This window comes from Macrotis lagotis, chromosome 3 (genome assembly GCF_037893015.1).
Source record: "Macrotis lagotis isolate mMagLag1 chromosome 3, bilby.v1.9.chrom.fasta, whole genome shotgun sequence".
Lineage (NCBI taxonomy): Eukaryota > Metazoa > Chordata > Mammalia > Peramelemorphia > Peramelidae > Macrotis > Macrotis lagotis.
The window spans coordinates 220380458-220406839 of NC_133660.1; the positions used below are offsets into that span (position 1 = coordinate 220380458).

General features: G+C 35.9%; 1 protein-coding gene across 6 annotated transcripts in view; it reads right to left on the reverse strand.

Annotated features, from left to right (window-relative positions):
* HTT (huntingtin) overlaps positions 1 to 26382 on the reverse strand; it is a 222910-nt gene that overhangs the window by 44430 nt on the left and 152098 nt on the right. For all 6 annotated transcript variants that reach the window (XM_074229870.1, XM_074229868.1, XM_074229867.1 and 3 more), the window contains 13 exons: positions 26132 to 26311; positions 25322 to 25498; positions 24969 to 25045; positions 21607 to 21745; positions 19334 to 19456; positions 17807 to 18020; positions 17230 to 17375; positions 15852 to 16029; positions 14617 to 14712; positions 12452 to 12639; positions 11469 to 11595; positions 8647 to 8747; positions 6506 to 6660 (listed from right to left, as the gene is read on the reverse strand). In XM_074229870.1, the coding sequence (XP_074085971.1) occupies positions 6506 to 6660; positions 8647 to 8747; positions 11469 to 11595; positions 12452 to 12639; positions 14617 to 14712; positions 15852 to 16029; positions 17230 to 17375; positions 17807 to 18020; positions 19334 to 19456; positions 21607 to 21745; positions 24969 to 25045; positions 25322 to 25498; positions 26132 to 26311 (1901 nt within the window). The remainder of the gene's footprint in view (positions 1 to 6505; positions 6661 to 8646; positions 8748 to 11468; positions 11596 to 12451; positions 12640 to 14616; positions 14713 to 15851; positions 16030 to 17229; positions 17376 to 17806; positions 18021 to 19333; positions 19457 to 21606; positions 21746 to 24968; positions 25046 to 25321; positions 25499 to 26131; positions 26312 to 26382) is intronic.

Sequence of the window (26382 nt, forward strand, 5' to 3'; positions counted from 1 at the left end):
CTTGTGGGAGTGCCCCAAAAGCTCAGGAAGCACCCCCCCCAAAACAGGCTTAGGCTGGGAAAATGAACAAACAAAGAAACAAGAGGAAGACCATTGAGAAATATTTTGCAAATGAGCCCAAGAAGGATCAAAATACTCAGTCTGAAGATTAGGAAGCACAAGCTCCTGCATCTAAAGACTCCAAGAAAAACAGAAATTGGGCTCAGGCTATGACAGAGATCAAAAAAGACTTTGAAAATCAATGAGGGAGTTGGAAGAAAAACTGGGAAAAGAAAGGAGAGAGATGCAGGAAAAACATGAAAATGAAGTCAGCAGCTTAGTCAAGGAAATCCAAAAAACTGCTGAAGAAAATAGCATGCTAAAAAACAGCTTAGGTCAAATGGATAAAACAGTTCAAAAAGTTATTGAGGAGAAGAATGCTTTAAAAAGCAAAACTGGCCAGATGGAAAAAGAGATAAGAAAACTCTCTGAGGAGAACAAATCCTTCAGACAAAGAATAGAATTCAGGGAGATTGATGAATTTACCAGAAATCAGGAATCAATACTTCAAAACCAAAAAAATGAAAAATTAGAAGAAAATGTGAAATATCTCATTGAAAAAGCAGCTGATATGGAAAACAGACTTAGGAAAGATAATTTAAAAATGATTGGAATACCTGAAAGTCACGATCAGGAAAAGAGCCTTGACATCATTTTCAAAGAATTACTACAGGAAAATTGCCCTGATATTCTAGAAGCAGAGGGCAAAATAGAAATGGAGAGAATCCACCGATCCCCCCGAGAAAGAGATCCCAAAAAACCAACCCCTAGGAACATTATAGCCAAGTTCCAGAACTCCCAAGTCAAAGAGAAAATATTACAAGCAGCCAGAAGGACACAGTTCAAATATCGTGGAGCTGCAGTCAGGATCGCACAGGACTTAGCAGCAGCTACATTGGAAGCTCATAGGGCTTGGAATACAATATACCGGAAGGCAAAAGAGCTTAGAATGCAGCCAAGAATGAACTGCCCAGCAAGGCTGAATGTCCTCTTCCAGGGAAAAAGATGGACTTTCAATGAACCAGGGGAATTTCAAAGGTTCCTTTTGGAATGGCCAGAGCTGAACAGAAGGTTTGATCTTCAGATACAGGACTCAGGTGAAGCATGGAGATTGGAGGAGAGGGGGGAAATAGGAGGGACTTAATGAGGATGAACTGCATGTATAGAAAAATGATACTGATAATATTCATATGAACCTTCTCAGTTAATAGAGCAGGTAGAGGGAGCTTTTATAGTGGAAGCACAGGGGAAAGCTGAATTCGAAGATAAAATATGGTGTAAAAATGGAGTCAATAAGAAAAAAAGGGAAATGGAATAGTCCAAGCTTTTTCACATAATAAGATTTTTTTTTATTACAATGAACTATTGCAATGATATGGAAGGGGGGAGGCAAGGGGGAATGAGGGAACCTTTGCTCTCATCAGAGATGGCTAGGAGAGGAAACAGCAAATATACTCAATGGGGTATAGACATCTGGAGTAAGAAGGAGGAGGGAGCAGGGGGAAGGGGTGGGGATGTGAATAAAGGAGGAGAGGATGGATCATGGGGGGACAGTGGTCAGATATAACACATTTTTTTACTTCTTGCAAGGGGCTGGGATTGGATGGCCTGCCCAGGACCATAGGCCCAGGTGGATTCTGGGCCTAAGGGGTGGTATGGGGGCTCAGGGCTTCTTGGCCCCAGGACCAGGGATCTGTCTGCTGCGCCACTCAGCAACCCTACAGCAAAGTCAGAGTGAAAGGAGAGAGAAAATATAGTACATGGTAGTGGAGAAATAAGAAAGGAGGGAGTTGCAATCAGCAATGGCAACATTGGAAAAATATGGAAGTAACTTTTGTGATGGACTTATCATAAAGAATGTGATCCACTCACGAAAGAGTTGATGGTGTTGGAACAAAGACTGAAACACATTTTTTGTTATTATTTGGGGGGAGGGTGCAGGGCAAGTGGGGCTGGGTGGCCTGCCTGGGGCCACATAGCAGGGTGATCATTGGGTGTCTGGGGCTGGATTTGGACCCAGGTGCTCCTGGCTCAAAGGCCAATGCTCTGTCTGCCACCCAGCCACCCCTACTATTATTACTATTTTATTTTGGGTCTTTTTTTTTTCTTCTTTTTGGTTTTTGCAGGGCAGTGGGGATCAGGTGGCTTGCATGTCACATGGCTGGGTGATTATTGAGTTTACGAGGCTGGATATGGACTCGAGTGCTCGTGGCTCCAGGGCTGGTGCTTCGTCCATTGCACCACCTGGCCATACCTACAATTATTACTATAATTTTTTTTAATTTTACTTTTTTTCTCCCCCCTTTACTTTTTTGCCCAAGCAAGTCTATCTATATTCATGGGGGAGGGGTATTTTGTTTACTTGTAAACAAGTATATTTTATTAATGTAAAGAAAAACATTTGTACAAAATGAGAATAAAAAATAAATTAAAAAAAGAAACAGTGATGCAAGAAAATTAGAAAAAGAAATGCAACAGCTTGATAAATGAGGGACGTGTTCACATGCATGCATACGTACACGTACACACACACACACACACACAATCACACACACACACACACACAATACTAAACAATACTTTAAAAAACAGAATTGGCCTAATGGTAAAAGTGGAACAAAAATTCACTGAACAAAAGAACTCCTTAAAAAGTTGAACTTGGGGCGGCTAGGTGGCGTAGTGGATAAAGCACCGGCTTGGAGTCAGGAGTACCTGGGTTCAAATCCGGTCTCAGACACTTAATAATTACCTAGCTGTTTGGCCTTGGGCAAGCCACTTAACCCCATTTGCCTTGCCAAAAACAAACAAACAAAAAAAAAAGTTGAACTTACCAAATAGAAAAAGAAGTACAAAAGTTCACTGAAGAAAAACAATTCATTAAAAATTAGAAATGGGCTCATCATGAAACATCAAGAAAAAATAAAACAAAGTCAAAAGAACAAAAAAGTAAAAGATATGAAATATCACATCAGAAAAATAACTGACTTGGAAAATAACTGAAGTAAGATAAATTATTGAACTACTTGAAAGTATTATTTTAAAAAAGAGCCCACAAATCATATTTTAAGAAATTACCAAGGAAAACTATCCTGCTATCCTAGATATAAACAGCAAAAAAGAAATAAAAAGAATCCAAAAGTCAATTTTTGAAAGAGATTCCAAAATGGATAACTCCTAGGAATATTTTAGCAAATCCCAGAGCTCCCAAAGCTACCAAGGAGAAAATAATGCAGTCAGAAAGAAAAATTCAAATAGCATGGTGTCATAGTAAGGATTCAACAAAAAGTTGAGCAACAGTTAAAGAACAAAGGGCTTAAAATTAAAATATTATATTCTGGAAGGCAAAGGAACTAGGATTGTAACCAAGAATATAACCTACTCAGCAAAACTGAATGTAATCCTTCAGGAGGAAAAATAGACATTTAATTAAACAGCATTCCTGATTTAAAAAAAAATGCAATTCTCAAGAGAATCATACAAAAGTAACAGTAAAGAGAAAGCAAAAGGGATTCCATTAAGTTAAATTGCTTACATGGGAAGATGATACTTTTAACTACTAAGAATTTTATCATTAGTAGGGCATTTAAGGGAAGTCTACATAGAAAGAGGGCATGAGTGTCAGTTGATTATGTAGGGATATTTTCAAAAAAAGAAAAATGAAGGGATAAAAAAGAGACATGCACCTGGAGAACAGGGAAGGGAGAGGCAGAATGAGGAAAATTTCTCACAATAAAAAAGGCATACAAGGAAGAGTTTTTTTTAATATTTAAGGGGGAAATGGGATAGCTTGAACTTCCTTCTCATCAGAATTGGTTCAAAGAGAGGAAAATATATATATTCACACTCAGTTGACTATAGAAATCTAACTTGAACAACAGAACTAGGAGACTTTTGAGGAAGGACAGAATAAAAAGAGAGTGAGAAGGATAAACAGAAAAAAAATAAGATAGTAAACATAACTGTGATTAGAATAAGCTCACCCATAAAATGGAAGCAGACAGCAAAATGGAAAAGAAATCAAAACCCAGTAATCTTTAGTTACAAGAGATGATACACTTGAAACATAAAGACACACACATAAAGTATAAAATAAAGGGCTGAAGCAGAATGTTTCAGCTAAAGTAAAAAAAAGGCAAAGATAGCAATCATCTCAGACCAAAAAAAAGGGGGGGAGGCAAAAACAGACCTAATTAAAAGAGATAAGCAGGGAAACTATATTTTTCTAAAAATACCATAAACAATAAATAATTTTTAAAAAAGTTTACAAGAAGATTCTCGGATAAAGGGATACATATAAAATATCAAATATATGAAAATAATTATATATTATTAATTGGTATATTAATTATGTATCAAATATATAAATAATGTATAAAGATATACATGTGTGAATTATCAAATATATAGGGAACTAAATCAAATTTATAAAAAAATGAGAGCTATTCCACAATTGATAAACAGTTAAAGGACTCAAACAAGCAATTTTCAGAAGAAAAAAGAAAGCTAACTACAGTCATATGAAAAACTGCTTTAATCATTACTGATTAGAGAAATGTAAATTGAAACAATTCTGAGGTACCAACTCACACCTATCAGAAATAACACATGCTGGAGGATGAGGGAAAATAGGTAAATTAATAAACTGTTGAGCTAAAAACTGGCACAATTAATCTGGAAAATAATTTAGAACTATGACAAGACTATAAAGCTATGCAAACTTTGACTCAGCAATAACACTACTAAATCTGTACCCCCTCAAAAAAAAGAAATCAAAGAAAAATGTACAAAAGTATTTTATAGCAACATTTTTTTTTGTGGTGACAAAGATTAGAAATTGAGGGATTGCTCATCAATCAATCAAATGATGAACAAATTGTGGTATATGTTTGTGACAAAGTACTATGGTGGAAAAAAAATGAGAGTGTGATTTCAGAGAAAAACATGGCAAGATCTAAATGAACTATATAAAGTAATAAGTACTGGGATATCATTGTGCACAGTAGCAGTAATATTTTAATGATGATCAACTAAGAAAGACTTGGCTGCTCTGACAATTTTAAGGATCCAAAGAAATTTCAAAGAATTCATGATAAAAACATGCTGTCCACTTCCAGAAAGAGAACTGATGAACTCTCTAAGTACAAACTGAAATATAATTTTCTCTTTTCGTTTTTTGTAATATGGTGAACATAGAAATGTTTTTGCATGGTTTCACATATATAATTGATATACTTTTGCTTACTTTTTTTTTTTAAGGTTTTTGCAAGGCAATGGGGTTAAGTGGCTTGCCCAAGGCCACACAGCTAGGTAATTTTTAAGTGTCTGAGGCTGGATATGAACTCAGGTACTCCTGATTTTAGGGCCGGTGCTCTATCCACTACACCACCTAGCCGCCCTAATTCTGCTTACTTTCTCAGAAGATCGAGGATAGAGGGGTAAGGGAGAAAATTTGGAACTCAAATTTAAAATTCAAAAAAATAATAAAATATGAAAACTTTTTAAAAACATCATAAAAAGGAAAAATAGGGCTTTCCATACAAAAAATATCTATAGCTACAATATTTGTAAAAGCAAATAAATGAGGGGAAAATCATTATTCCCCCAATAACTGTAGAATAGTTTAATAAACAAAATAAGTAAACACAGAGGACCTATACTAGGTTGCACAATGAGAAATCCTCTAAACCAGTACACATACAACAAAATAGCCTAATACTGACAACAATTTTTAAATAAGAGAAGAAAAGGAAAGAAGAAAAGTAGGTCAATGGGGGCAGAACTAAGAAAGGGGGAAAAAATATTTTTTGTTTGTTCATTAATTCCTCTAGTGCTGTTGATTCATGGGCATGTCTTGTCTCTGTATAAACATAAATTCCCTTCAGATGAGAACAATGTTGTTTTTCATTCTTTTCACCATGTTAGAAGCTGGAGATACAAAGTATAAGTTGAAAGTTATAGGGAATGTTTTGCTTTGTGAGTTTTGTTTACTTATTTGTTTTTCTTGACAATGATTAAGTTTATAATTTACATAAAAGTAAAAAGACACTTAGGGCTCTAATATAATTAAATATAAATAGTAAAAATTCACATCTATAAAGTTTTCTAATGTTTAGAAATATCTTTCAACAATAATACTGTAAAGTACATTCATCTACATTTTGAAGATAAGGAAGTTGAGGTTCAGAGAAGTTATGAGATCTGCCCATGATCACAGGACCACACATGCTGGAAGCTGCAAGGTAAAAGAGCAAGGAGGGCCTGAGTGCAAACCCTAGTTCTGCTCTCCATCCTTTAGGCTACTGCCTAAAGTAACCGCTAAAGGACCCTGAATCAGATAAGGAGGCTGGCCCAGGCACTCTGCAGGTTCCCCATGTTCCATTTCCCAGTTCCGGCACATTCTGGCCACAATCTCACTCATGGGCTCTGCACTGTCTCCCTTCTCACTTGCTCCAAGGCTTTCACATACCTGGTATCCAGAGCTTTAAGGGCTTTGTTCCGTGGCTGCTGCTCCAAGCAGCTCACAGCAGGGTTGCCAGCAACAGGAAGGGTCATGGCACTGAGCACCAAGGATGTGATAGCTTGTACTGCAAGAACATTGATCTGGGTCCTCTCAGTATCTTCCTGTAAAAGGAAGAAGTCTGTTATGAAGGAACACAAAGGAGAAACTCAGAAATATGCTTGTTCTACAGACAAGAAGATCAAGGGACTTGGGATGTGACTTCAATGACATAACTTGGTCTCAGGACTCCTTCACAGGGAACATTCCAAAGACCTTTTTTTTTAAATTGGGTGATAGCTACTGATAGTTACCAAATTACTAATTAAAACATCTAAGTGTTATTTAAAGAGGTTTTACTTTATGAACCCTTTAAAAGCATTCCCTAGTAGTCCTTGAATTACCCTTAAAAGTAAAATCTCTTACTGTATATTTTGAAAATATATAATTTTCCCAGATGGCAATTGTTTCTATTATGGTCATGTAAGACCATGACATAAAGGTTATGAATTTATGCAATCACATATAACTTTATTTAGTAACCATCTATATTCTTTCTTTAATTTTTTTTTTGAAGTTTTCACAAGGCAATGGGGTTAAGTGGCTTGCCCAAGGCCACACAGCTAGGTCATTATTAAGTGTCTGAGGTCAGATTTGAATCCAGGTACTCCTGACTCCAGGGCTAGTGCTCTATCCACTGTGCCACTTAGCCTCCCCAACCATCTATATTTTTTAGAGAAATGATTGCTTAATTAGGACAAAATGTAAAATAGTCTTTATAGAAACTAAACCCTCAATTCTATCAATGCTTTTACTGAATTTCTCAATGTCCAATTATTACATATATTGCTAAAATAGAGATAGCAGGATAGGCTAATGTATATCTGTACTCCAAAATATTGTATTTTTCCATTTCTAATCATATTTAAGCCTCCCATTTCAATACCTTTTTTCTTTTTGACTAAAATGTTTCTAAGACTCAGAATAAATAATTTCTGGTAATGTTATTCCTCAGATCAAAAACCTTTCAGTAATCCTAATTGCCTAGCAAATAATTGTACATCTAGGGCACTTCACAGTCAAGCAACATCCTTTTACTGTATTTCTCATATTATTCTCTTGCACATAATCAATAGTCTAACTCCCTGACTTTCCTACGTGTTACCTGTATTACATTTCTCGGCTTTTGTTGAAGTTGCTCTCCATGCCTCCTCATTCCTCTAATTATAACTTAACTGAATTCCTATCTAATCTTTAAAATCTCCCTTAAAGGGGGTGGCTAGGTAGCACAAGTGAACAGAGCAATGGCCCTGGAGTCAGGAGTACCTGGATTCAAATCCGGCCTCAGATACTAAATAATTACCTAGCTGTGTGGCCTTGAGCAAGCCACTTAACCTCATTGCCTTGCAAAAAAAAAAAAGCTACCTTAAAGATTTCACTTTCAAAGGCCATCATCTCCATACATCATTTCCTTCCTTTCCCAGTTCAAAAAGGCTTTTTATTTCCTCAAACTGAAAGCACAATACTTCATGTATTCTGACAGGTAGTACATATAGTAGTCTGGATTTGTTGAATGTCCCTACTAGACTATATGCTCCAAGAAAGCTGAGAGCATCTTATAAGCCTTCTGAAAACACTGAATACAATGTACTATACATAATAGGCACATTAACTTAGGAAGCTTTTAATAATGATTCACAAAAATTAAACTAAGGTTTTCATAATCTTTTCTAACAGATCCTCATCATTATAATAACTTCTACATAATTTTCATTTTGACCAATACAGAAAACTCAGGTTAGATTTGAACTTTCAGAACAATATCAGCATCTTCATAATTTTCATAATATTTTAATATCTTTAATTTCAGTAGGACTACATGAAGAATGAACAGATTGTCAACTTCCCCACAATCAATACATTTGGGGAAAAAAATGAAGAAATTGTCTGGTCATCCCAGAAACTGGATAATATCATCAGAAATGTAGCTTTATACCTCCTTGGTACTTATTAAAGCACTTAAAGGTTTAAATACCTATTAAACTTTGACTTAAAAAATGAACACAAGAATTAAATTTATGCAATGAAATAGTCAATCTGTATAGTCTTACTTCCTGTTGACTTTCTTCTTGATCCATCACAATTGGCTGAGTTACAAGGACTCCAAGCAGGGTGGCCCATGTTTCTTCAAACTGAGTACGACTTGTCCATCCTAGAAACATTAAAATATTAAAAGCAATATTTTATCCAACTAGTAAACTCAAACTAAATTAGTTGGCACTTTTTGGAGGAATGTTCAGGCTTCACATCCAAAAAGGAGTATCACAAGAAACGAATAAAAATATTTAAATGAAGAGCACTGGACTTGAGGTTAGATGTTTAGTATGGAGGCAGCTGGGTGGTAGAGTGGATAGAGCACTGGCTCTGGAGTCAGGAGGACCCAAGTTCAAATCCGACCTCAGACGCTTAATAATTACCTAGCTGTGTGATCCATTGGGGAAGTCACTTAACCCTATTGCCTTGCAAAAAAAAAAAAAAAGTCTAGTATGCTATGATACAATTCAGTATAAATTAGTCATGTGACCTCAGAAAGGTAATTTCATCTCCTTAGGCTTGAGTTTCCTCATCTGTAAAATGGAGGATTTGAAAAAGAAGAGCATTGATCTGGGTTCTCTCAGTATCTTCCTGTAAAAGGAAGAAGTCTGTTATGAATGAACACAAAGGAGAAACGCAGAAATATGCTTGTTCTATAAACAAGAACAATTATAAGTTATAAGAATAATTCATGATCTACAACCTACAACCTCTTGTGATTCTTATCAGAAGAATTCTGAGTCCCTTAACTCAAAAACTGAACTTGAAGAATATTGATAAAGACAATTCAAGAAAATAAAAGTTATTTCAAAGATTAAAGAAACAAAATGGGGGCACACAGTGGACAGAGCACCAGCCCTGGAGTCAGGAGGATCTGAGTTCAAATCTGGTCCCAGACACTTAATAATTACCTAGCTGTGTGGCCTTGGGTAAGCCACTTAACCCCACTGCCTTGCAAAAACTAAAAAAAAAAAAAACAACCAAGAAACAAAATGGCCATTCAATCAACAAGTATTTATGTGTTTTTTTTTCATGGGGGGGGGGGTATTTTATTTTTCCCACTTAATAGATTTTATTTTTTCCAATTAGATTAAAATGATAGTTTTTAGCATTCATTTTTATGAGATTTTGACTAAATTTTTCTCCCTCCCTCCTTTTACTCCCCTTTTCCCAAGAGAGTAAGCTATCTAACAAAGTCAACATGTAGTTATTAAGCCTCTATTATGCATTAAATACGGTATTAGGTGTTGGAGAGATAAATAAAAAGAATAGGATAATTTCTACCTGTAAACCATTTGATGGCAAAATAATGAATTCTGTTTTCGATATGTTACATTTAAGATGCCTGTGGGGCATTCAGTTGGAAATGTCTACTAGGTAAGGGGTGATATAGTACAGAGCTCAGAAAAGAGATTAAGGTACAATAATAATAGTGTGAGTCCTCATTATAGAGATAAGGGCTAAATTAATGAGATCACCTTTCTTAACGCTATACAAGATTACTTATAATTCTCTTATACTTAAGGTGAAAACAAAGGAAGGGGGCAGCTAGATGGAGCAGTGGATAGAGCACTGGCCCTGGAGTGAGATGTACATGAGTTCAAATCTGGCCTCAGACACTTTATAATTACCTAACTGTGTGGCCTTGGGCAAGCCACTTAACCCCACTGCCTTGCAAAAAATAAAAAAGTAAAATAAAAATAAAAACAAAGGCAGTTACAAGCAATAAATTTAATTATATGAATTAACTAGGTTCAGAGAAGGGAAGGAAAAGGCGGAAGAAAAAGTATATTTAAGAGGAATGTAAGTTCTTAATGATCAAGGGACATTCTTTTGTTGTTTTTTTTTAATTTTTCTAAATCATAGGTTGCATATAGTGGATGTTTAATGAATGTTATTAAACTGAACCAAATTAGAGCTGTAAAATGTGAACAATTTAAAAGAGGGGAAACATGTTCCCACAATTCAATTTGGACAGAAAACCGAGGATGTGGGAAGAGCAAAATGAGAGAAGATTTAAAAGTAGACTTACATCATATTGAAGAGGGCACTAAATCCCAAGAAATGTAGCTATTTTACAGCTAATAAGAGAACACTAAGGATTTTAAGAGAGATTGACCTGACAACACTGTGATGGATGAATTTTGGGTGGAGGATGAGAGAAAATAGAGGCATCACTATGATAATTGTCCAGGAGGGTAGTAGGAATGAGAATCTCCATGACACTGTGGAAGTAGGAATAGCAGTGAAATTTACAATCACTCTACATTCATCTATTTCCATGGATTTAACTGTCGTTTCTATGTAAATTACACTCAAATCTGTCAAGCCAGTTCTCCTCTTTCTTCTCCTGACTCCAGACTTAGATAACCAACATCCTGGCTATAATTTCTACCAGGAGGTTTCATAGGCAGCTTACAACTCAATAGGTCCAAAACAGGATTTTCCTCTCAACGAATCTATCTATAATCACTACTTCTGTTGAAGAAATTATCATTCTAGGGGTGGCTAGGTGGCACAGTGGATAGAGCACTGGCCCTGGAGTGAGGTGCACCTGAGTTCAAATCCCGCCTCAGACACTTAATAATTACCTAGCTGTGTGGCCTTGGGCAAGCCACTTAACCCCATTTGCTTTGCAAAAAAACTAAAAAAAGAAAAAAAAAGAAAGCACTATGTACTATTAAAAATTTACAATAAGTTATTATTTATAGAAAACTGCAATGTAAAAGACAAAATTACAGTATCTGAATCAATATGTAATGAAATATTTATGATCATATTCTTGAAAATCAAAATTACTCCATCCCCTTAAACTGAGACATTATAGGAAGACACATACCTAAGGTATTAATACGATAGATGAACTCTTTAAAGATCTCCTTTTCTTGAAGAAATTCTACAGGAATTTCTGGAAGTGTAGTACCAAAATCCCCTCCAGGTTTAGGAGACCATCCTAACTTCCATACCTGTTGGAATAAGTTAAAGAAATAGAATTACCTTAGTGAAGCTGTGGAGGCTTTTCTTAGAGAGAATGGAAGAACTCAGAGGATTTGAAACTTTAGGAATGGTATTTATATTTATGTGTTATTGGATAAATTATATCAGGTTGAATTAGTACTACCCAACCTATAGTTTTGAGACCTTATTGACAAAACCTGCTCTAAATTCATAAAGCATTTATGTCATTGTATCATGAAATTAAACAATATTAATAATTCAAATAACACATGTATTTTAGGTACCTAATATGTGGTTATGAAATTGGACTAATCAAAGAGGATAAAAAATTTTAAAATTCCATTCCTGACCCTGAAGATGATTGCATTCCATTAGTGTAAAGGATAAGCTAAATATATAAATGATTATAATGCAAGTGAAGAGGACAAACATAATGAAGAAACAAACATAATGAAGAAACAAACATAATGAATAATATAAAAGATTCTGATGAAGGGAAAATATATTTGGGGATAGCAAAGAAAACATAAAAGAGGAGGTGGCACCTGAACTGTGCTTTAAAAATGAATTCATTTTTATACATTGATATGCAGTTGCCAAAGCATCATCCTCACAACAACCCGGTGAGGGGGAGGAGAAAGGAAGAAGCATTTATTCATTCACTCATTCATTTATTTATTAATTGCCTACCACATGCCAGGTGTGCTGTGCTATATGTTTTACAAACATTTCATTTAATCCTCACCACAAACTCAGGGGTATTGTGTCATTATAATTCTCATTTTACAGCTGAGGAAACTGCCACAAAGCTTCAAAATACATGATAGTGTGGGCTTAAAGAACTAGAAAAGAGAACCTGCTCACCAAGGGAGGCACTCGAGTGTAGCTGTTGACTAGTGGCAGCCTCGCAAGGCTGATGACAATGTTTTTCAGCACAGGAGTAAGGAAAGCTGGAATTGCACTGTTCCTCTTGTGACCCAAAGCCAGCACAGTCTGCAATGCTGCCACCATTTCTGCGATCATTTCACAAGCAGTGGTAATATATTTGGGAACTTAAGAAAGTAAACAAAAACAGTTTTATTCACAGATAAATTTATGCATAGGGATGCATTTCTATTCAATAATGACAATGTGGATTACCCACCAGTCTTATCAGACCTAAAAATTTCAAGATCCATATGAGGAAGCAAGTTAAGAAACTGTAACAAAACAGTAACACCTGCTAGTAATATTAAGAGCAGCAAAGAACCAAAAAGGAAGTAAATACCCATCAATTAAGGAGTGGCTTAAACAAGCTATGATACATGGAGTAATTATGCTGTGAGAAACAATAATAAGATAGATACCTATAGAAAGACTTAGATAAGCTGATGAAAAGTGAAATGAACAAAATGAGGAAAAATGTATACAATGCCAAAAATAATGTAAGTGGAAAGAATAACCACCAGAACAGAATATTATAAATTTGTATTGACTGAACTTGGTCTCAAGGAAGAAATAAGAAAATGCACCTTCCTCAGTTCTCTGTAGAAGTGGGAGTCATGGGTGAGGAACAATGTGTGTGTGTGTGTGTGTGTGTGTGTGTGTGTGTGTGAAACTGAAGCTCTCAAAAGATATAAAATACTTTAAATAATTAATAATTCAAGAATAAAAATAAAAACTCTGAGGTTTCATTCACATCAATTAAAATGGCAAAGCTGACAAGGAAAAATGCTAAATTTTTGAGGGTCTATATGAAAACAAATATTTTAACAAAACTTTTAACAATTTCGCATTGTGGCAAAGAAAGTCAAATGTATTCTGACATTTCACACATGGCCTCGTCCCTCTGGAAGGCAGTCTGCTACTTGGTTCAAAAAAGGAATTCAACTGTGCAGAAAGAAGAAAAGGATCTCTATCTAAAATGAGTCCCAGCAGTGACCTACACAGAGGATGGAGTCAGTAAATCAACAAACATTTATTATACATCTACGTTTTATTGGGGATAGATACAAAGAAAGGCAGAACTATGGTCGCTATCTCAGGAGGTTCAAAATCTAACAGGAGGAAACATACCAAGAATATGTACATACAAGAGTTCTACAACACATATGGAATGTGATGGCAGTGGGACTGAGGGGCTGGAGAGAGGGGCTGTGTGGATGGGAAAGGTCTCTTAAAAAAAATGCTGTCTGGGCTGAATTGGAAAGGAAGCCAGAAGCTGGAGGAGAGAAGGGAGATTCTCTAATGAGCTGGCTCCCCACTGAAAAGTAGACTTTAGCACAGAAATGGTACTTATACTGCTGTAGTCAATCAAAAATCAGAGCTTCAGAAAAGAAAGGCAAATTTAAAGGGGAAAAAAGTGGTTAAGGCTATGTTGTATGGGGTTGGTTGGTGGTGCAATGGAGAGAGCACTGGCCCAAGAAACAGAATTTAAATCCAGTCTCAAATATTTAACACTTAACTATCTGTGTGACCCTGGGCAAATTACTTAACCCTGATTGCCTCACCAAAAACAAATAAAAAAACTCTCAGTCAAAAAAACCCCCAACAAAATCACAAACAAAAAACAAAAAAAATGAGACTAAATTGTCTGATTAATGACATTGGTCAATACAATATTCCATCAAATGCCATCTTCTTCTAGATAGAGATGTGATAAACTAGCATTTTTTGTAGCATTTTTTTCCTCTTTATTTTACTTGTCCCACCCCTCAACCCACAAACAAGGCTAATATAGAAATGTGCTTTGTAAGGTTTCATATAAATAATTGATATTGTATTTTTTGCCCTCTCAGTGGGTGTGAGACAGACGATTAAGGGAGAGAGAGTGCTTTGGACTGGCTTTGGACAAAGACAGGTTTTTATTCAAAAGAATTTTTATTTCAGTATGGATTGGGTAAGATAATTTCTGATACCTAGTCTAACTGAAATTCTGATACCTTCCCTTCCAGTAAGCCTCATACCAATAATGATCCAAAATAGAAACTTTTTTCTTACATGGAAAAATTTTTTTGAACAAGGCAAGAAAAATTTTGCTATAAACTCACTCTGCACATCTGAATCAACTTCATCTTCACTGATTCCTCTTGGAGTATTCTTCCTCCTTTCTGGACTAAGAAGTTGGTCTCCAGGTTGAACTGCAACTAAAGTTACATAAAGGCCAAAATAAGTCTTCAATATGATTTTAAAATTATATATATAAAACATCATATATTCTTAGCCTTGAGAATTTAAAGCAATGGTTCTATGTTCTGTTAGTATAACACAATAGATGACTTGATATCCTTGGACTTGGATAAAAATTACTTGATTAAGTAACAAATCAATTACTCAACAAGCAGTTATTAAGAATCAGTCATGTGCCAATACTTGTGCTTTAAGCAGACCAGATAAAGATTAACTCTTGAAACTCTTCAGATTTACAAGGAATCAGAATTTAAAATTCTGACTGTCAATTAATCACACTTTGACACTGTAACTTTAAAATCTGAAGGGTTTTTTTTTTTAAATCAGTGACTATTTAAAAATTTATTAGAACCAACAACCAATTTCTAAAATCTGGAATTCTTTCTTGCCTTCGAATAATAAACTTTGCATCTTCACTTGCAACTCATTTATTACAAATACTCAGATTAAAACCACTTATACAATTATTAACCTTACAAATAAGAAAGTATAAAGTTCAATGTTTTAGAAAGTAAAATTTTAAAACTTCCACTAAATAATATATAATTATATAATTAATAATATAAACTAAATCAAGTTTTTGAAACTTTGATCAATGATCTTCAGCAGGCCTTTCTGACCTCTCTTTTTTTTTTTTTTGTTTTTGCAAGGCAAATGGGGTTAAGTGGCTTACCCAAGGCCACACAGCTAGGTAATTATTAAGTGTCTGAGACCTGATTTGAACCCAGATACTCCTGACTCCGGGGCTGGTGCTTTATCCACTGCGCCACCTAGCCGCCCCTCCGACTTTTTTTTTAAAAAAAGGAACAAATCATTTTAATTTCACAATACATAAGTATTAAAATTAGTATAGAAACATGTCATAAATGAAGGTAGGGAAAAATGTCCTTTGTAAATATGATTTATTTATCCAATGTTCATTTAAGACAAGGAACATCAAATACCAAAGCAGACCCAGTAATCAAAAAAGTCAACAAAAGGTTTTTAAATATTTCTAGGAAATGTACAACCCCTGGCCCAAATGCTAAAATAGTGAACAGTACCAGATTTTTTCCAAAAGAATTAGAAACAATCCAATGACCTATGTTTTACTCACTTGCTTCTAGAATAAAACGAACACAGTGAATTAGGGAGCACACATGAGTGACATAGTCCACTGATGATAACGTACTCCAAAGACCAGGCAGATGCAGAGTGAGGCAGCAGCAATCCAGGACAGCCTGAAGATCCATACTTAATGGCATCTGCTCATGGATCAAGTGCCATGACAGGGCCTAAAATAGGAAAATGTACATTTGAAATTTAATTAAGTTTTCTTCTTTACAAACCTGCAAAAATGCTGTGGGTGACTTGTTAATGTGCACTGCTGATTCAATGACCATTGGCAACAAATGCACTGGGTATGGGGGTACTGGGAAAAGCTATTAGAAGGGAGAGAAAGCAGGTAAGAGACCACCCGAAGCCAGACAGCTGAGCAGAGGGATCAGTCACAAAGATAAACCTTGAAGACAAAAACACAAAACCATAAACCACAACATTATTAAATGAGATAGATAGGTATAAATAAGGTACTATGGGAAATACATGAGGGGAGACAACTAGAGAAAATCAAGGATACTTTAAAAGTTCCATCTTTGCCTTTATCAAAATCTAGATTTTACTCTGAAATAGGATGCTCTGATGTAAGTCCCCTGATCAGGGGAGAATTCTAAAAATAAAAAAATTTTTCGTTTGGGCCCAAACACCTTGTTTGTCCCCTTTATCTACCAGTAAAATACTGCAGAAGTGACCTTCCCTGAAGTACCCAGCAATATTTTACAATCTGCTTCAAATAAGCCATCATCAGGGGCAGCTAGGTGGTGCAGTGAATAGAGCACTGGCCCTGGAGTCAGGAGTACCTGAGTTCAAATAAAGTCTCAGACACTTAATAATTACCTAGCTGTGTGGCCTTGGGCAAGCCACTTAACCCCATTGCCTTGCCAAAAAACCTAAAAGAAAAACAAAAAAACTATAAAATAAGCCATCATCTCTCTAAATGTTACATAACAGACAATACTTACACTGAGAAGAAATACAAATCTCTACAAATTATATAAAAACCCTTGTGTTTTCCAGAACTTCCTAAAATACCTGTGTCTTTTTCAAACCAACACATAGCATGGTGGCTAACTGCACTATATTTAAAGTGACATCATTGAAATGAAGGGCATATATTCTACTAACTTACCTCAGACTCTTCTCCAAAAAAAAGTACTACTGTTGAAAATAATTGCTAATCTAACATCAACAATATCTTAAGAACTCTATATAACAATAAATCCTAATCCTCTATTACTCTTAAGCTGATTTGACTTTCCAGTTCAGGTTAGTTACCCATTATCATTCAGCCCAGATCCTATTTTCTCACCCAATGACACCTTTAAATAGTAAATACAAATAGGTTCCTAAGACACTAGGCACCCCTATGCTCTTACCTCAAGTGCCATCACCACAAATTTCAGAACATCGCTCTCTTTTTCAGGGGGAAGTTGAAGATGATTTGGTAACTTAGAAAATAGTACTAAGTACTGGGCAAGTGCACAAGCCAGTGTAGTAATGGACTGATAAATCACAGCATTTCCTGAAAAAGAATTTAACTGGTTGAGAAATCTAGATTTACAAGAATGCAATGATAGTGTTAAAAGTTTCAAAAAACCTGCCAAAATATAAAATTTTAGTTAAACTACTCAGAAGTCCTGCTCATTAGATCAAATAATAATTAAAATGTATTCATTGAACTATATTCACAAGCATTTGTGCCTCTTTTGCAATATACTTCAGAGAAGCATTTTATGATATCTAATTTGATCCTCACTCTGTGCTGAGACTGTGTCATCCTATATTCATTTCATAGATGAGAAAACTTGAATTCAGAATGGATACACAATCGATTTAAGGATTCCACAATGTGGAAGCAAAACTGAAGCAGGCATTTGGAATCCAAGCACAGGACCCTAGAGGAAGTACCATCAAACAAGAGATAAACATATGTGGCATTTTTTTTTTGATTACCAAAGAGTTCGCTTAGCTGATTCCAGTAGGCTGAAGGCTCAATTGATAAAAGGGGTTGAAAAACGTGATGGTTGGATGGAAGCTGCTGCACCAGGCTGGTCACACGGTCAAGGGTCACTAACCGGGCTGTCTCAAAGAGGCTGCTACTCTGACCACCAGAAAATTCACGGACACCAAGACTTAAGCAAGGTGCTAAGAGGGATAAGTTGAACTCCTGAAATCACAAATGTCAAAGGTAAAGAATGAGAGACTATATATTTCCATCAAGGGGGAAAAAAAATAGAAAGATAACAGAAAACAACCCTGGGGCATATCTCAGGAGTAAATTATCAAAATACTAATTATGGAGAATTATCTATGCCATGAATAAAAAAGAGCAATAAATGACCATTCCATTTGTCCCTACATTTGACACACTAGACAACTGAGGATTGCTGGCTTCTTCATCCATTTTTATTAGAATGCATCACTTATACAGATCATATACAGAGATGAAATGGACCTTGGAGATCATCTAGGACAAACACTAGCTCTTAATCTGTATAACTTGAGGGAGACCTTCAGAGTCAATTTCAATGACTGCACTTTGCTTAGGAGATCACTAAAAGACAGGCTAAAGAAGGACAATCTGTTACCTACAGAAAATGACTGCAGTGGAGAGAGGAACCAGAATTAAAGTGGGAAATCAGATACTACCCAGGTCCTTATGGGTTGTATCATCACAGGCTACTAGAGATAACATAAAAAGAATTCATGAAAGAGGGATGAGACCTAACTATAGTGCTAAAGTTGCTTTCAACTGAGAAAAGCTATTATTATTTTTACAAAATGAATTACCAAGGGGCAGCTAGGAGGCACAGTGGATAGAGTACCAGCCCTGAAGTCAGGAGGACCTCAGTTCAAATTCAGCCTCAGATACTTAATAATTTCCTAGCTTTGTGACCTTGAGCAAGTCACTTAACCCCATTGCCTTGCAAAAAAACAAAAGAATTACCAAGACATTAGGCATTACTTTCCTTTGAAAACTTAAAACAAATGAAATGAATATTTCATTAATCTATCTTTATATATTTGGGAATTCTACAAATGGGTCACAAAATGTGCTACATTCAAATACTTTTAAAAGGCAAATACTAATCTGGACTTTTGATTTATTTATTATATTGAAAAGTTTACTCATCTCACAATATAGAAGACACTCAAAAAAACAGATGATATTTTGAAAAAACAATTCATTTTCTTTAATTATATGAATGGCTGAATTCAACTTAATTATCCTAGAAGGCTGACAGTGGTATGATCAATAAAATTCCTCATATATATATTTAAGATACAATAAATCTCACCATGATAAATACTCTTACACAGAACAGTTACATTCAGTATACAATTCAAGAATAGTATATTGCCTGGATGACAATTTATTTCAATTATAACAGATTATCTACTAAATAATTGGAACTAAATGTCAATGGAGCCAAATGATGTAAACAGAATACCCCTTCTTACTACAGAAAGAACATTTACCTTATTCATCATGAAGGGGGCCAGTTCACCAGGAGGAATCCTATTTACCAGCTCTGCACCTTCCAGCAGTGCCGAGTCTGACTTAGTGCAACACTGAGATTTGACTAGAGACACATACCAGTCCTAAAAGAAAAATGATTAATTCCTGCATTTTAAAGATCAACAGGAAAAACAGTTTGAAAGACAAGTCCTTTCTCTTATAACCTACTCAATTTCATCTAGCCTCAAGAATAATTTTTCTTTTGGTCAAGCATAGGTTATTCTACTTCTACTTTAATTCTACTTCTACTTTAATTCCAAGAGGAATTGATTTTAAAGTTTAACAAACCAAGTGTTCCATTCTCCCTTCACCAAGTGTCAACTAATAGGCATAGTGACAGCTGATCTGAAGCAGCAAGGCACTCCGTTCTAGGTAACACAGATCACGGTTACAACCCTGACCACCATCTCTTCTCAGACCCTCAAACCAAGACAAAACAAAGCAGAAACGCTTTCCAGCTCAGTGGCCTTATCCTGGGAAACCATCCTTGACCACTGCTCCTTTGGGGCTACAACCACAGCTACTTATTGACCCAGAAATCAGAGCTTGTCACCAAAATCTTGGCCTGTCAAATGATTCAACATCAGAGACCAATTATTTTATTGGTAGAAATGACATTAAAGAAGCCACTTCATGAAGGTCCATGGCTTTCTGACTTGTTGCTAAAACTTTCCATGTGTTCTGTTCCCCATTTGGCCTCCCAGAGAGCAGAAATTGCCTTGCTTTTCTATTGGGACTTAGCAAACTACTTCGCATAAAGGAAAAGATGAGGATAATAATGATAATAAACAACCCCCATTTATATAGCACTTTACCTCGGTTCAATCATCAAAACAACCCAGTAGGGGGAAATTATTATCACTTCCACTTTACAGATAAAGAAACTGAGACCAAGAGAGGTTAAATGACTTCCCCAGGGTCACACAGCTTAATGGGAAGTGTCTGAATTAGGACTGAAATTTAGGTCTTCCTGGCTTTCAGAATAAATAAAAAAAAAATTCTTGGATCTAAGTTCAATTTATATTAACTTCTTCATGAAGACCTTCCTGATCTCCATTTTATTTTGTAACTTTCTATTTCATTTATTGTATATTACTGAATATTATTCTTAGACCATAATCTCCTCAAGGACAAGACCTATGCTTTACCTGTTTGTGTATGGTGACAAACATATCATGGACTAAGGATGTCCTTAAATGTTTAAGACTGAATTGCTTAATTTTGCATGCTCACCAGGTTTCAGAGGCTATCAATGGGACTTGTTTTGCCAGAGATTTAGATTGATAATTTCAGAGTACTCTGTGGGGGTACCCTGTCCTTCTTTTCCCCAATCAGTTATCAGCTGTGAGGGTGGTGAGAGTTATTCTAAAATTGTAAAGAGAGATACCCATCTAGAAGGTGAGAGTTCACAGGTGGCACTAAATTCCCTGTTTCTCTAAAAGGAAAAGAGATGAAACTTGAATTCCTTTAGCCATGTCTCCTTCCACAAAGAACCTTTGCCAAGGAGTTTCTTTTGGGGGATAAAAACAGCACCATGGGGAGGTCTTCAGTGAGAATTCTTTTGTCATCATATATAGTAAACTGCAAAATGTCAGACTCCATCAAGTAAGTAGAAGGGTGAGGATGGATGTTGGAAAGAAATCTCATATATTGATGAGAATGAGAAGAGACAGGTAAAAGAATACAATGCACAAAGGGATCAAAGAAGAGATATGAGCACTGGAAGTTAAGAAAAAACCCACAAAGTGGATGGTTCTGTTAAATCTGAATAGCCTTTTTACAATAAGGTAATTCAACCTATCATTCTCCTATATTCAATCATCTCCATCTCCTCACATATTCACTTATGAGGTCAATTTACTTTCTTACAAATGAATTTACTATCCAGCATTTCTTTCTGTATAAGAAAAGACTCCTCTATTTTTTCCCAAGTGCTTCTACCCTAATCCCAGAGGTCAAATATAGGAAAAAATAAGACAATAGCTAACTTACCTTCTGCTTATATTGAGATTACTATCTCCCTTCTACCTCAATAGAGTCAAAAGCTAAACAATCTTGCCCTTTAATTGGTCAGGCTTCTAAGTCTTTTTCAACCTACTGTACCAGGGCAGTCTAGTAACAGAGACAAGTCTAAGAAGATTTTTAGCCCCGCTAATGTCCATCTACACCCATGGATATTTCAAGACTGATTTAAGACAGTGTATATTTCTAAATAAAAGCTCTGTTCACTTACTTGGTCTGGATTTATCATCTCTAGTGACAAGTGATTTTCCCCATCCAGGGGGTGTGAAGTGACTACAGGAGAAGGGCTAGCTGTCTCTGGGGCTACTGTACGACGAAACCTGTCCAGCAGGGAATAAAGTCTTTGGTGTCTGAAATACAAGTGAAATAAAAATACTTGGAGTAAGGATGATCCTAAAGATTGCCTGGTTTAACCCTTACCAATAAAAAAAAAATCTATTTAAGATTATGGAATCACATTAAGGAATCCTAAAAAGTATTAATGCATTTATATGAAATGATAAAAATGAGGTTAGAATGAGAATAAGCAAGTAATAACTCTAATATGAGAGATATTCACAGTATTAATAAGAATGAGACTAGTCAGATTGAAAACAACAAATTTACAGAAAGTGATGTTTTTAATTTCAAATCATCCCTAAATGATTTACTTTACTCCTATTAGAGAACAATTTTCTAAAAATATAGTTTCAGTGAACATCTGCAACAATCAATATAAAGTATTCTAAGAGCTTTGGAACTGGGGGGGGGTAACATCTTATCTATCTGATTTTGGAAGAATCGCTTGACCTTGATGGGCCTTACTTTTCTCATCTGAATAATGAGGATTAAAAAAAAAAGCTGCATTACTTGACTCAGAGGGGTGAGGGGGAAGGAGGGTGGTCTTTCTTTGGCTTGTCAATGCTTAGCACAGGGTCTGGCCCACATTAATCCTAATGCAACGTCTAAGAAATTAGAAAAGTTGGCAAAAAACTGTTTCCCTAGGGGCAGCTAAGTGGTGTAGTGGATAAAGCACCGGCCCTGGAGTCAGGAGTACCCAGGTTCAAATCTGGTCTCAGACACTTAATAATGACCTAGCTGTGTGGCTTTGGGCAAGCCACTTAACCCCATTTGCCTTGCAAAAGCCTAAAAAAAAAAATTAAATTAAAAAAAACTGTTTCCCTGTCACTTGTTGTTGAGACTCCCTAATTTCAAAGAAACTCCTAAGTGGGAGCCTAGATCCTTAAGACCATTTAAAAAGGGACATAGGAATTCTGGACTTTACTGGGTGGAGAAAGTACCAAAACCCAAGAAATTTCAGAAGCAACCTAATATATTATATAATACTTAAACAGATGTCTACAAAAGAAGCTGATAACATCACAAACTCAGAAAGTTATAATTCCTTATTTCCTACTTAAACACCTAACCCCTAAACACAACCTGAAATTTCTGGCACTTGCAGGTTCATGTCCTGAAAGGTTCCTTTCCTAAGAAGTAAGAGATAGACCAATGGTCAATTTTCACTAGTTCTCCTGGTTTGAGAATGTCAAGCTCAAAAATTACAATAAAATCTATTTCAGAATGAAGAGGTCAAAAATTCAGCAGCCAACACCTGTCCTCAACTGTTCACTTTAGTGGTAGAACAGAATCAACACCAGACTTAAGAGTCAGAGAAGCTGTGCTGAACTCAAACAAGTCATAAGTGCTTAGACTCAGTTTCCTTATCTGTAAAATGCAAATATAATACTTATTTGGCAAAATTATTGGGAAGGGGGTAATTAAATGAGACAAAATACATCTAATTCTTAGGTTTATATTCTAATCATTATCCTCACTAAGCTACCAAAAGAATCTTGGTCTTCACCTCTGGAATGCCAGCTCTGATATATGAGCATCTGTCAGTCTCCCTACACCCTCCTCTCCCCCCTTCTTCCCTCCCTCTTTTTCCACTTCTTCCCTTTTCTTTCTCCCTTCTCTCTCTCCAATTTTCCTTGTTTCTCTTCCTCCTTTATCCCCTCTTTCCCTCCCTTTCTGCCCTCCTCCCCAGTTCCACTTCATATGAAATTTTACCTCCCACTTCTAAGACTGGCCTTTTTGCTGTTTCATCTCCCAGCTCCCAGTTTTTTTCTTGGATATCCCCCAAACTCTCATTTTTTTCATTCCTTATCTCAGTCTCAGGACCTCCTTGTTTTTCTTCAAGCCCCAACTAAATTCCATCTTTTATAGGAAAACCTCTCAAGGCCCCTTAATATGGTACCTTTTCTCTGTACTATATGTCTACCTGTACATAATTGTTTAGATATTGTCTCCCCCATCAACCTATGAACTTGAGAACAAGCTGAGTTTTGGGGGCTTTGGGGGGGGAGGGTGGTCTTTCTATGATTTGACAATGCTTAGCACAAGGTCTGATTATATATTAGGTGTTTAATAAATCCTTCTTTCTTGAGGGTAGGGATGATCTTGCTCGCTTGTATTTGAATCCCTAGGCTTAACTCAGGGACATTATGAGGTTTAATGCTTTCTTTATGTATGCAAAATGCTGTATAAAATTATTATTTTATTATTACTCCTGCTCCTACTACTGCTGCTGCTGCAATCACAGACCTTAATTTACAGGTCTCAAGAACATTCTTCCTTCAAACTTCCTATTTAGATTCAAAATATACAACAAAAATCTAAGAAAATGAATAAAAATTATAGTAAACGTATTTTTGTAAGCCTGAAAATGTGTAATTTACATGACTGGCATGTTTTAATAGAGGACTTCACGAATACAATTTGATGAAAGCAGAGTGATTTTCTTCATTTTTCCCTTTAGTAAAGAGATTCTATAAGATTACGAGAGTGTGACTTATCAAAGGAAGAAATCAAAACCTAAGTTAAAGATTTTCTGACTTCTAACACTGTAGGAATTACTAGATAATATTTCTTTCAAATTATTGCAAGATAAGAATAATTTTCAATTTCACATCAACTTCTTTGACGATGAACAGCTTTGCTGTAATCAAAAAACCACATCTTCCACACATACAATTGCTACATTTTTAAAAAATGCTATTGAGCACAAGTCCTCACATTTATATAATGTTTTAAAGTTTATAAATCAAAATATCATGAGAAAGAAAAGTACCTTCCCCCAATATTTTACAGGTGAAGAAACTGAGAGGAAAGGGATAGGAAAGGGGAAAAGGAGAGAAATAAGAGGGAGAGATTGAGGTAGATGAAAAAGCAGATGAACTGAGAGGGAGAGGGAGAAGGAAAAAGAAAGAAAAAGAAGAAAGAGAAAAGAGAGAGAGAGGTAATAATGATAAAGAGGAAAGAGAAAAAAGGAGGGAAAGAAAGAAAAAAAGAGACAGGGACATGGAGAGGGAGAGATTTAAAAATTCATAAGACATAAGACATCTGACACAATTTTCTTCCAATTCTTTGTTTCTTAATGAATTTAATTGTAAATTAAGTATAAAATAGCAAGCTACACAATTTAAAGACAAGCTTCAACGAACTTTTTGTAAAACAAATAGATTTCCTGTCACTGCCTTTTATGTTGTTTTGGGTTTTCTTGAAGCATTCAAATGCATTGAAAAATATTACCTCTGAGCTAATCCACTTTTTTGAAGGTATTCCTGAATTCTATTCAGTTCTTCCACAGGTAACTGTGACATGCTGTTCTGTAGAAAACAGGGACATTTATGAACCACACAGTCTTTGATACTTTTTAAGAGGACCAAATATAACATGACATGAGATATCTTTTAAAAGGCAGGTCAAAACAAAAATAGATATGATATGTGCATCAAAAAATAAAAGGAATGAGAAATACACACTTGTTTTGGCCAGTCAGTAGGTTATCCACTAACAAAATGCTCTGTATAAAAACATATAATTGGACTGACGGCACTAGCGAATTTAAAGGAAATATCAAAAATGAGGGTTTGTTTCTGTACCTGTAAGTTGGCAGCCAAAAGCATTTCTACTCGACGACAAGCAAGTGTGTCAACCATGCGAGCCAGCACACGGAATGGCGTACACAAAAGCTTGTCCACGTACAACATGAGCACAGCCCCCGACTGGCTGAGGTGAATCCCCTCTAAGCACTGCAGTGTCTTTTTTAAGGTTGTTGGCTAAATTGTTGAAGGAGAAGAAAAGATCACAGGTGATTTTCATGCATCTGTATTTGGCATGCACCTCACTACTGCCCTGCTTGGACTAACATCAAGGGCCCCCAGCTTTTTTTTTTCATATAAACCTCATCTGTTCTACACACCATGACCTCTCCCTTTAATGCCATTGCTCCCACTTTCCTATGGTCATCCTAGACCACCTGCCTCCTCCCACCTCCCATCCTTACTGTTGTCTGATAGATTCTTGTCAATGCTTTCAATTCTAATGCCACCTCCTTCAAGATGTCCCTCAATTCCCTGGATACCTGGGCAAGCCCTTCCTCTTGCTCTTCACATAGCTTTCTGTTCTGAAACTCTCCAATGATTTATCACAGATTATAACATCTTATACTTATTTGTTTATGGATTGCACTCTTCCAACTAAGCTGGAGGTTCCATATAGGTAGGGCCCATAGTCTATTTTAAACCTGTTTTTCTCTAGCATCCTAGCATAATAATATATATGCAGCAGGTATTTAATAAATGCTTGCTGAATACAATTAGAGCTAAAATTAAAAGAAAACATTCTTATTATCTCCAGAGAGAACCAGATGCCATTACTGTTGTCATAACAGGTATTGAGGATAGACTTACAGATGAAAGGTTTTCACAGCGCGACTGAATTGCCTGGATGAAAAGCCCACTAGCAGCTGAATTCCTGTGGACTGCACTAATAAAGTCTTGTACTGGAGGTTCGTGAGAAAGATTGATCAAATCTTGAATATGATTCACAATAAGCCAAGTTAAATGTTCTGAATCATATAGATTCTGACACTAAAGAAAGAACACAGTAATACATTTGCTTATTTCCAAGCAAAATTGTAATATTTTAAATACTTTATTTC